This window comes from Arvicanthis niloticus, chromosome 12, assembly GCF_011762505.2.
Source record: "Arvicanthis niloticus isolate mArvNil1 chromosome 12, mArvNil1.pat.X, whole genome shotgun sequence".
Classification (NCBI taxonomy): Eukaryota; Metazoa; Chordata; class Mammalia; order Rodentia; family Muridae; genus Arvicanthis; species Arvicanthis niloticus.
The window spans coordinates 56,818,581-56,831,460 of NC_047669.1; the positions used below are offsets into that span (position 1 = coordinate 56,818,581).

At 33.2% G+C, this 12,880-nt stretch overlaps 1 protein-coding gene across 17 annotated transcripts in view; it reads right to left on the reverse strand.

The window, feature by feature from the left end:
* Robo2 (roundabout guidance receptor 2) overlaps positions 1–12,880 on the reverse strand; it is a 1,463,572-nt gene that overhangs the window by 100,603 nt on the left and 1,350,089 nt on the right. For 12 of the 17 annotated variants that reach the window (XM_076943080.1, XM_076943077.1, XM_076943074.1 and 9 more), the window contains one exon: positions 12,866–12,877. The exons of the other annotated variants lie outside the window; for them this stretch is intronic. In XM_076943080.1, coding sequence (XP_076799195.1) covers positions 12,866–12,877 — 12 coding nt within the window. The remainder of the gene's footprint in view (positions 1–12,865; positions 12,878–12,880) is intronic. 17 annotated transcript variants of the gene reach the window in all.

Below are 12,880 nucleotides of genomic sequence, written 5' to 3' on the forward strand. Positions count from 1 at the left end.
ACTTGCATGGTCATGCACTTGTTCTTGTGCTCCTCACACCCTGGCTTCTATTACCCAACCTTGTTTACATTAAACATACTTTAGCTATGTACTTGCTATGCCTTCTTCCCAGTGTAAGGAATATAGATTTATTTGTTCTGTATTGTTTTTCTGTTCTTCCTCTATGTGTCTTTTTTCCTGAAATAAGCTGTAATGTCACTTCATTAAAATATCTTTCTTTGCCATTTGCCAGAACACTGAAAGTTGAAATGAATGCCTAGAAGATATTTCAAACTGCTATAAAAGAAAATACTCAACATTTCTTCATATTGTTATACTTAAAGCATCTAACACATTCTTCCCACTGATAATAATAGTTCAGATAGAAGAAAAGTCAAACAGGATATATACTTTGTAAAAAGGAAAATATCTTGGGCAATTCTAATATTCCTTGATAGCATTCTGTAGAAAATGCTCTCTACACCAAATTAAAAAAAAAAACCACAAACAAATATCCGTGATCACAGAGGAACCAAAACACATGCACAAGGACAGATATTTTGTAGCATTCAAATCTGAAATTCCCTGAATATTGTTTAAGATTATACAACCAATGTAAACAATGAAAACTGACTTTATTACAATAGAATAGATGCTAGGAACAAGACATGTATACTCATTTAAATGATAAATGGATTCTAATTGACAAATGATTAGTTCTTCACCTCATTTAATTGTAATTATTTTCAATGTTTGACAAGTAATTTCAAAATAACTTGTTAATATTGAAATTGAATACATAATGTCATAAAATATTTGACTTTTAAGCACATTAAGATATAATTTTTCTAAGAGGATGAAATTTATTTGTAAGGGAAATTACACATTAAATATACAGGATTATAATAATCATTTTTGTAAAGCTCTTGTAATCAGATATTATTTATTTTTATTATTTTCAACAAGTTAAAAATGATCAAATTGCCAAATTATGTAGCTAACAATTAATATTTTGTGTCCATGGTAACCATTATTCCAGAGGAGAAATATGGTTGATTTCTAAGCCAGTAACTCTCAGTTAATATTTAAAAATATCTTACTCCATGTAAAATATTTATAACTTTATCTTTTTTCTCAACAAATATCTGTTATCTCTATCTTCATTTTCAGTATCAAAATGCTTTTTAATACAGAAAGTACTAAATGGGTCACTACTCTCATAAATGTGAAGTAATGAATCACTCAAGAGAAGAGAATGACTATGGAGGAGAGTCTATCTGTACACATGTGGATATTTTATATCTTACTCTTTTCTAGAGTTGTGCCACAGATATACAATTGCATCAGTCATTGTTTGACTAAAGCTGTGTTCATGCCAAGAAGTCCCTCTTTATAGAATACATTGATTGCAAGAACACTAATTTTGGGGGTTCATGTAATACTTGAGACCTTCCGTACTTACTGTTTATAACTTGAAATCTGATGCCTAGGATAAGCATTGAAGTTGGCCAGTGATTTAGTATCTAGTATGACCATAAAATAAAAATGGCCATTTCTGAGTTGCTACAGAGAACAACAGTGGATACAATTCTGAGAAGAGTGAAGGAAGAAGATGGTTAATCTAGAAATAGGAATGGTGAGAGTATTCCTCACACAGGCAATAATGCCCACTGTGTATATACCTTATCCATCGGCACACCTCCTTTCTTTGTGGCCCATGAAGTCAACAGTAGCATTCTAAGTTAAATTCTTTCTGGGCCTTGACAAACTGAAGGGTTATGTGAGCAGAGTATACCAATTTCAATGTTAATGGCATTTACTCTATTTAGAAAATCTCTGCTAATTTTATAATGTTATTAAATATTTCTACATTACAATGAATATAATAATTAACTCAAAACTAAGACAGACATGCTTATGGAGAACTTTAAACTTTATTAGATTTCATATTGCTAAAGCAGATTTACTTTCAATTAGAGGTTAGCAGAGGAGGTCATGGAAGTAAAGCAAATTATTCTGGGTTTCATTAGGCAAGTGTTACAGAACTGCTCATTATACAAAAGACACAAATTGGAAACTCCTACGAAAATTATGTCAATATTTTTTAACAAATTATAATTTTAAATCTCATTTTCATCCATGATGCCTTTTTTTTTTAAATTTTCAATGGGTACTTTAGCTTTTAAAAATATTTTATTTTTTATTCATTAGCTTAAAATTTTTCTATGTAATATATTTTTATCATATTATCTCCTCACTATTAGCTTTCTTGATTAAGATCTTAGTAATAAAATAGTGAAATTTTGCTTTTAAAGTCACTCAAAGTCTTCAAGGAAAATGGTTAGATATTTTAAAAAAAGGTTGTTAACTGTAAGGACATTAACTGTAAAGACATGATGTCATTGTTAATCCAACAAAAGAAGAATAAAGGGTGTTGGAAAGTAAACCCTAAATTGCCCAAAACTCTTAAATTAGGAAGAGCATGTCTTTCTATGTGGAAAGGAAGGCATTGGGAGACTGGGGATAAGGAGGGAAAGCACAGCTCAGAGGTAGTTCTTCCAGCAAATGGTGAGACCAGGCATCCATTTCCACTCACTTAATATGTCAGCTTGCCAGAACTGTCTTGTCAGCAATCTAGCTACACTACAAGGGCTGCTCACATCCCATTATTTCATTTTTTTTTAAAGATAAAGATTGCACAAGATGCCAATCCGCAAAAGCAAAAGAAAAAATGCAACCAAGGAACAAATGTCCTGATACCAAGGGGTTGCTTCATTAACAGAATTTTAATATGCAATTGCAATGTTTCCTAAGAACATTAATTACACGCTTAGGAAGGCACCATCCTAAGTCATTAGTGCTTTCTTTTTGTTGCATTTTATCTACTACCAGCAGAATGAAAGATATGAGATTGGCCTGTTACTATTAATGTTGCTTGATTTTCTTTATGGCACTAGTTAATTCTGCTTGCATAAACATTTTCCTGGCAAGTATTAACTACGCATGTATGCACATGCATATATTAACTAAGTATACCAACATTAGACATGTACTTACAACATGCTAAGATTTATACTACTTCTCAAGACAGAAGACAGATCACAACAGTACATAGTACTAAGATATTTGTGTAGCAGATGAAAATAACACCAATAATAAATTTCAAAAATAATACTGACCAAGTGACTTTAAAATATATTGAGAAATATGTAGCTCAAATTTTAAATGAATTTCTATTCTATATATTTAATGCATATAATCATGAAATAATTACCCAAGTAACATAATATATTTTAATAGGTTATATAGTAATTCAAATGTTACCTGTAAAATTTATGTATTATGAACATTATAGAATTATTAAAGACAATATCTCCTGACTACACTATCTTAAACTTTTTATATTTAGTGTTCTATAATGTTCCACAAAGGTTTATTCTTCCATTGCCTGATATTGCATAGAAGAAAAGAAGTTAATAATATGAAAATTCTACCATACTCAAAAACCTCGGATTTTTAAATATTCTGTTATTCAATCAAGCACAGAAAAAAAATGAGAATCCATGTTGGATAACATTCTGTTCTGGCTTGTTTTTTGTCAACTTGACACAAATTGGAGTTATCATAGAAAAAGGAGCTTCAGTTGAGAAAATGACTCCATGAGATCCAGCTGTAAGGCATTTTCTCAATTAGTGATCAAGTGGGAAGAGACCCTTGTGAGTGGTACCATCCCTAAGCTGGTAGTCTTGGATTCTATAAGAAAGCAAGCTGAGCAAGCCAGGGGAAGCAAACTAGTAAGTAACCAGTAAGATAATGTTGAGAATAGTGCAGAAGATGGAGTTCTGGCTTGTGAAATTTCAGACTGAAGATTAAAGACTCTTATCAGAGCCCTTGCTGTTTTGGTTGTGAAGAATTCTGTGGTTTTCTCTTTCCATGGCCTCTGCATCAGCTCCTGCTTTCTGCCCTGCTTAGTCCTGACTTCCTTTGATTATGAACAGCAATGTGGAAATGTAAGTTGAATAAATTCTTTCCTTCCTTACTTGCTTCTTGGTTATGATGTTTTATGCAGGAATAGAAACACTAAGAAAAATTGGTGCCAACATAGTGGGGTATTCATGTGACTATCTGACCATGTTTTGAGGAGGATTGTTGAAGGACTTTGGAATTTTGAGCTAGAACAGCCATTGGGATGTTAAGAGCTCTGTGGGATGTTTTGTAGGAGCTTGAAAGATAATGTTGAGAACAGTGCAAAAGATGGAAATTTTAGAGGGAAGATTAAAGACTCTTATCAGGGCCCTTGCTGTTTTGATTGTGAAGAATTTTGTGCTTTTGTTTAGCTGGGACTGAAGAATCAGTTGTAATTAACAAGATACCAGAACTACTAAAGGGAAATCTTTGTATTACTGAGACTATTAATGCTGGTGAGCAGGAACTAAGAAATTAGAGGTGATTAAAAAGAGACAAGCATCACTGAGGTGAAATCTTCTGGGAAGTGTTTTCTGAGAGCACAGAGGCTGTCTTCCAGAGATAGCTAAGGTTATACCTTGTGCTATGGCTAGACTTGGTAATGTGTAAGAGTCACCCAGGTGGTACTGGTTTTGAAGGCATGAAGGGGTCATGAAGAACAGCTGAGGCTCAGCACTGTGAGAGACCTCAGAAGGCCATTGATGAAGGTGCAGCCTCGCCTGCAATTGATGGCCCAGGACTTACGGGATCGTGTAAAGGAGTTGAGGTTTGGCACTATGAAGAGAGCCTATGATGGGCTATGGGTGAAGCCTAGTTACAGTGGAGGACAGCAGTGTTTTGGTGATGCCAGTATCATGAGATGACCACCAAGAACAGCAGCAATAGTAGAGTACAGGCAGCTGGAGCCTAGGGGTGTATGCTACAAAGGGCAAGGCTGGAGAAATGACCCAATCCCTTTGAGGAGCCCAGATGATCATGAGTTGGATCCCAGACATTGGACAGTTCGAATCTGATTTTGCATTTGATTGTGACCATGCCTTGATATTTTTCCCTCTAGAAGGCTGAAAGTATTTTAGTGGAGCCACAGTTAAGAGACTTTTAATTGTAAAAAGACTTCAAATTTTAAAAGAGATTGGATATTTTAAAGAGATTGAAATTTTAATGTGGAAGAATTTGCAAAGACTGTGGGACTTTTAAAGTCATTTAGATCTTGGGGATGAATAAGAAAGTAAGGGTTGAGGCTTAATAGTGATGTGTTTGTGTGTCAAGTGGACAAGGGGTCAATTGAACTGGCTGGTTTTGTGTGTCAACTTGACACAAGCTGGAGTTGTCACAGAGAAAAGAGCTTCAGTTGAGACAATGCCTCCATGAGATCCAGCTGTAAGGCATTTTCTCAATTAGTGATCAAGGGGGGAGGTACCCTTGTGGGTGGTGCCATCCCTGGGATGATAGTCTTGAGTTCTATAAGAAAGCAAGCTGAGCAAGCCAGGGGAAGCAAGCCAGTAACTCCATAGCCTCTGCATCAGCTCCTGTTTTCTGACTTCCTTGAGTTCCAGACTTGATTTTGTTTGGTTATGAACAGCAATGTGGAAGTGTAAGCTGAATAAGCCCTTTTCTCCCCAACTTGCTTCTTGGTTATTATGTTTTGTGCAGTAATAGAAACTCTGACTAAGACATGTGCCTAGCAAATAAGTTATGACTGTGCAGAACACTAATCAAAATGTAGAAAGCGTGTTGAAAGGGCAAAGCCTACCATTTTAAATGGATGTTAAAATGGTCTACAAAATCTTCACTCTCCGCTGTTGTTTCTATGCATATGTTATGCTATACAATGTGTTTACAGAGTATGTTATTAAAGTTTCTATTTAGTTGACTTTAAGACCTTTCTATTTAGTTGACTTTAAGACCTTTAATTAGGTGAATGTAAATGATCAAATAAGATTTCTAAAGGAGGGCACTGGCTATAAACAAGTAGCTTTTCTCAGTAGGTGAACTCAAAGCAATTAGATATAAAATGCATGTGGTGGTTTGAGTAGAAATTGTCCCCATAGGATAACAGGTATGAATGCTTGGTCCCCTTTTGGTAGGATTTTTGGGAAGGATTATGAGGTGTGTCTTTGCTGGAGGATGTACTAGGGGTGGGCTTTGACATCTCAAAAGTCTCTCTGCCTTGCACTTGTGGATCAGGATTTAAGCTCTCAGCCACTGTTCAAGAACCATGCTGCTACTATACTAACCACCATAATATCAGGTCATATACTGTAAGCATCAGAAACCATGAACCTCAAATTAAACACTTACTTTTATAAGTCAACTTGGTCATAGTGTCTTATAATAGCAATAACATACTCACTAATACAACACAGAAGGGATATAAATAAGGTCTAGCCATTAAAGTATGGTGGGAAGTCTCTAAAGTCTCTGATAGTGGTGGGCATCTAATAAAGACTGCACGGGTGTACCTCCCAAAATTCTGAGGATATAACCCAAACAAGTGTGGAAGGTGGTATCCTCCACCCTCAAGTCATGTGTTTGTTTGGAAGTTGTATCTAAAAAATTCCCTCATAAGAAATGGATGTCATTCTAAAACATTAGATTTGTGGCATTTGTTTGTGCAACAAGAGAAACCTCCCAAGAGCAAGTCTTTTTTATGAAGCAGGGAATATGGATGAAAATGAGTAGGGGTCTCACGAAAATGCACTTATCTTGGTAGATCTGTTATTTATTAACAGCTTTGGAGATGTGGAGAAAAATCAAATGGCTTTGATAGAATTTTAAGAAAACTTTCCAAGTTGGGTTACTGAAAGACCCTGAAACAGCTTTCATTTTCAAAACAAGTAAGCTTTATTTGTCTGTATTTAACTAATTAAGTAACCACTGAGAGATCAAAATAGGATTTAAGTTAATTAGATCAGTATGTCAACTAATTATCCATTTAAATAATGACAAAGGAAGATAATAATAAATGTAAAATAATGAACTCATAACCTTTAAAATTTACTCAAAGAAACAAAAATATAACCATATTTTTAAAAGCATCCGATTTTCTAAATGAGACCATGCCCCAAAACAATTCTCCCTAAAGATTTGTGCCCACCAAAGTTATAAGAAATAAGTAAATGGGCCAAGACCAAGTAATAGGTAATTGAAAGGTGAAGTTTAACAACAAAATGAGGAAAATTAAAAAAAAAAATAAAGAAGTCAAGCATATTTAAGTAATAAGAAATACTTTGTAATTGGAATTGAAAAAGGGAGGTTTTCACTTATCCTTAAAACACATATTAAAATGTGTTATAAAACTGATGCTTTTAATATTTTTGTGGAGAAGAGGGATAGGTTGACAGAGACAACCAGCATAACTGATATGTTTGAGGTTTGAGGGAATGAACAAAAATTTTAGAGAAGTAAAGATTTTCATAAAAAGTCAATAAACAATTGTTTAAGCAATTTTGTTGGATCTCAGGAAGATTAGATACCAAATGATCAACACTGAAGACTAACTTCAAAATCATAGGAAGAAAGAACAAAAACAATCTTAAAAGAAGTGGGAAAATTATTTTGTAGACTTCATAATTCTGAGAATTGTGGAAGAAGGCGTTGTGTAATAATTTCAAAAGCAATTGTTCTTGTTTGGTAATGTATGTACTGTGACTTACACAAGCTGAAGTCATTTCTGTGTTAGAAATAATATATGATTGCATTTTTTTCTTAAAATCACCCTATGCAAAGATATGTTTCATCTGATGTTAACACTATCAAAATTTATAAAACATAATATTTTAATGTAAACTATAAATATACAAAAGTGAAAAAAGCAGGCCTCAGTAATAATTAATTAAAAAAAAAACACCACCAATAAAAACCCATAATTTTTTAGCACTGTGTATAGAAAACATAGCACTTGCAAGTAGGAGATGACCACCTTAGGTCATCTCAGTAACGTCTTTCCTAAGGGAGACAGAAGGCTGAGAATCATAAAACACAGATCTTGAAAAACACTCAAGACACCTTTAGGAGACATTTCAAGATGAAATGTAAAAACTATGAGCCTTATAATTTTAAAAGTAACTGAAATTGCATATTAAATGATGTACAAACTCTAAATTTCAAGCATTATTGGAACATAAAAAGGTTGAAAATATTTGACATCTTATTCTTTAAGTCATGTATGTGTTGTAATTATTTCCAAATAAAATTTTTCTTGCTTTTTGATTGTTTGCTGAATTCAAGAATGAAATTATTTGGTCATACAATAATTAAATTCTACTCTAATGTATAAACAGAACTAGTTAATGTATGGATAAAAATATGCCCATAAGTTTAAAATGGAGCCTTTTTTGTTTTTTAAAACTATACTTATATATATATATATATATGTATGTGTGTATATACATATACATATACATATACATATACATATACATATACATATATATATATATATGTTTTGTTTGCATGTATATAGTAATTCTTTGGGTGTGTACAGTGACCACGGATGCCAGAGATGGATGTACAATCACCACAAACTGGAATTACAGATGGTTATGAGTCACCATATGCGTTCTGCAAGAGCAGCAAGTGTTTTGAACTACTGAGACATTTCTCTAGCTATGTTTCTTTAAAATTAAATCATTCAATTTTTTTGTGCAATAATGTATAATTTTCAAACAATTATAAATACTTGCATTGACACATTCTATCAAAATGTAGCAAACTTTTTTTTGTGACTAAATTGGTAAATGATTAAAGATTTCTGTGAAGTTACATAGAGCGTTTGTTATTCATGATTTCCAAAAGTTTCACCTGATCCACACAGCTTTTTCTCTCTATAGTTGAAGCAATCAGCAGCTAGCATATGGTACATAAGACACAAAACGGAAGAGAGCTCAACTTCACAGGCGAGGCAGCTGGTAGATTTGACAGTTCTTTTCCAAATTGCTCATCGTGTTTTGAATTACTGCTAGGAAAAATATGTGTTGCCCATCTCCAAAATAGATGTTCATTTTTATTTTTATGCTAGAGAAAGACTTCTAATGGGAAAATAAACCAGATGGTTATAGGAAAGGAGGTAGGTTTCCTATTGAGACCATTTTCATATAGTCAGAAGATATTTCCAAGTAAACAAACAAATACTTCACTATTCAGAGTTAGCTTTTGCCCTCAGATGCACTTTTGCTCTCATTTGAGTCTTAACATAGGAACAGTGTAAAAAGTAAAGCAGGATGGTTTGTTGAATTCATTGTCATAGGGACACTGATCTAGATTTTGTGCTAACACAAACTATGACAGATAAGGGGACTCCTTCTGAGACATTGGTGACATTTTAAGTGAGTAAGTGTAGTATGGTAAATATTTTCCTCCAGTGAGAAGTATGCAATTGATGGAGTTCAAAATATTTTTTTACAACAGAAATCTAATCAAATTTATATAGAATCCCCAAATACAGTAATGCATTTGTGCAATTCCAATTGTGATTTGCATGGTATAATAAATATATTGTCACTTTAAAACTCAATTAGATCGCCTAAGTCATCTTTGGACACATTCTAATTTTGACGTTCTCAATAATTCCAAACTGGGCCTCTCCATGGAACACAAAGAGGCTTCATCTAGAATAGCAAAGAGATGTCTTAAGTGCTTCTGAATCTGAATTTGATTCATAATTTCTTTAAAATCCTTTTATTAGAAGAATTCAGGCACTTTTCTCTAGATTACGTGTTTACTTGAAAATATATTCCTGTATTTCTGTTAGAATTAGAAAGTAATTTTCTCCTCTCTGTATGATGTTTGTTTTATAATACTTTTTTATGCTATCTCTAAGATCCTCAATATACTTGTGTTTGACTCCACTAACACATTTGAATAATAATGAGTTTTTAATGATGCATGTAATTATTTTCAGTTGGTGTCTACCTTTTAGCCTTATTCTAAAAGTTTCAATGTCTACATTTAATATATTGAAAGTCATTTTAAGAGCTAATGCAGGGTCATGACAGTCTAATCTCTTCATTGTGAGCCTTTTTATTACTAATCCAATGAAAATGTATCTAACTTTCAATTTCCCAAGTTCATAGCGGTTGTCACATTTGAAGTATAGCTCTTCATACTTCTGAGCACTGTCATAAGTCATTCAAGACAGATTTATGAAATGACAGACTTTCTCAGATAAAGTATAATGTGTCAAAAAGCTATTCTTTATTTCCAGTCCAATGGGAATTTAAGAAATTGTTTCAAACAAGGATAAATTTGGAAATAACTTATGAAACTCACTGCAGGTGACAGCTACAATTCAGAACAAGGAACATGCTATGATATTTTAACCAATGCTTTTTACCTTTGTTTAAAAGTGAAAAATGAATTAGAGATTATTAACTGTTTTGTATTCTGAGAACTTGTCAAATCATTTTAGTTAAGAGGCCATTTGTATGAGCATATTATTTCTAGCTATGAAAATCTGTGATTCTGTTTATTTTCTGTTCACTTGAAAATTGCTTGTTTCAATTACAATATCTGAAACATTCTTTCTGCAATCATGTCTATTGACAAGTGGTTTCATCAATTTTAACATTGAAAATCATGACCATAGTGTAGACTTTATGCATACTTATCTTCACTAATACATTTTACTATAGTAAGTTTCAATAATGAATTTAGTTTCTGATACATTAATAGTAGAGTCTACCTAGTTCAGAGAAGCTGAGGGAGGAAATTTAATGAAATGGTCACCTAACAGAGCACCAGTTCTAGAATGGTCAGAAAAGGGTATCAACTCTAGAATGGTGCTAGAGTACAGTATTGGTACTAGAATGATCATATAACAGATGTTTAGTTCCAAAATGGTGTTTGAGCACAGCATAGTTCTAGAATGGACATATAAGAGACTATCAACCCTAGAAAGGCATTAAAGCAGAGGATCTTTCTAAAATAGCCAGATAATATAGTACTGGCTATAGAAGAGTCATGTAGAATAACAGCTCTCTTTTCTTTTTCTATGACATCTTAGTCTTCTTAATTCTCTTATTATTTTTAAACAGCCCTCAACTGTAACACAATTATTATTAAAATATAGTTATAATTACAATTACAAGGAATGAGTGTTGAAATTACAGTATTGCTGTCTTCAATTCACCAGCATCAATTCTGAAAAGTATAACTGGTTAAGCTATTTTATTTCAAAAATTTGCAATTTAAAATTACTTAATCTAATTTTGTAACTATTATTTTTTCATTAATCATTTCATTTGTTTACATCTCAAATGATATGCCCCTTCTAGGTTACCCCTCCACAATGCCCCCATCTTATCTGCTCTCTCCTCCCTCCCTTTTGCCTCTATGAGGGTGCTTCTGCACCAACTCATCCACTCCTGCTCCACGGTGAGCTCAGGATCCCCAGTGGGGGAGCTGGCAGAAGGACTGGAGAAGGAGAGGGTGCAACCCCATAGGTAGAACAATGCTGGCTAATTTTGTATGTTAAGTGCATTTAAAACTGCTACAATGCAGAGAAATAATTGTAATTATAACTATGCTTTAGTAATAACTATATTTTAATAATAAATGTGTTACCATTGAGGGCTATTTAAAAATAATAAGAGAATGAGGAAGATTAAGATGTCATAGAAAAAGAAAAGTGAACTGTTATTCTACATGACCATTCTATAGCCAGTACTATATTACCTGGCTATTTTAGAAAAATTGTCTGCTCTAATGCCATTCTAGGGTTGAAAATAGGCCCAGGAGTTAGACAATAATGGTTTGCAGAAAGTTTGTATGTGTGGTCCATGGTAAGCTCAGTTCACTCTTGCAGATAATGTAGGATGGTGTCCTTCAATTAGCAGATACCAAGGAGTAAGAATATTAAGATATGAATCAAAAATTGTACTAATAAAAAGCATCTGAGATCTCCTCACTGAGAAGCCAAAGTTTTCTTGGCGAATTTGATATTAATATAAGAACAAACTTATAGTAAGAGTTTGTGAGTGTTTCAACCAAAGAAGATGTTTGGGTAAATTAACATCAAATGTCAATAATATCAGGTCAGTAAGAAGGCATTTGAAGGTAGATAGTCCACTTACAAAATCATGGGAGTTGAATATATGTTATTAAAATACTATGGAGAATATTTTAAAAACAATACTGAGACTATTCATTTATCCAGACATTTATGCATCCATATATTCACCCTACAAAATTTCTTTAAACATTTTCATTGGTAAGATATGCAAAACTATAATTGATGTTCTTAATTTAGTTACTTTTGAAGTATTTCATCATTAAAACATTCACAAATAGTTAGCACTTAAATTTCTGCAAGCACATGCTATTCAGTTTTGCAAAGCCAAAGCAATGGGATATTAAGCCACAAACACTAACTGTTCATGCCAGAGAAAACAGATCTTCCCAATCTTCCCACACTAATGTTACGAATCCACTTTACAATGACATATAGCAAATTCCTATTACATTTTGTCTATGTAGAAATCCACATGACCAGGCACAGAGAGAGATAATCCTGAAAAATGAGGAGACTGATTGGTTTAAAATGAAGCAAGCAAATAAGAAATAAACATCTCAATTTAATGTATAGTCTTCTTTCTTCAGGAATATCAAACATAGGTCATTATTTTGAACATATAATAAAAATCATAGTGTTATCCTCCTTAGAAAGAGGTAAGAGTTTTCAACATTTCAATAAAATATATTATTTGGTCTGAAAATTGACACTAACTCCTTCCTGTGTTGAGAAAAAAATGGTTTACTAAAGCAACCAAAAATCCAGGAGCAATGGTTGTAGCAGCTAGTCCGTCATGAAGCATTATAACATGGGTGAATAAATATACTTAATTATGGCAAATGCTACTATGCATGATTTATGAAGCACTGTGCAAAGCCATGCCAAATGGATAGAAGGATGGCTACTTACCAACAGGGCGAACTG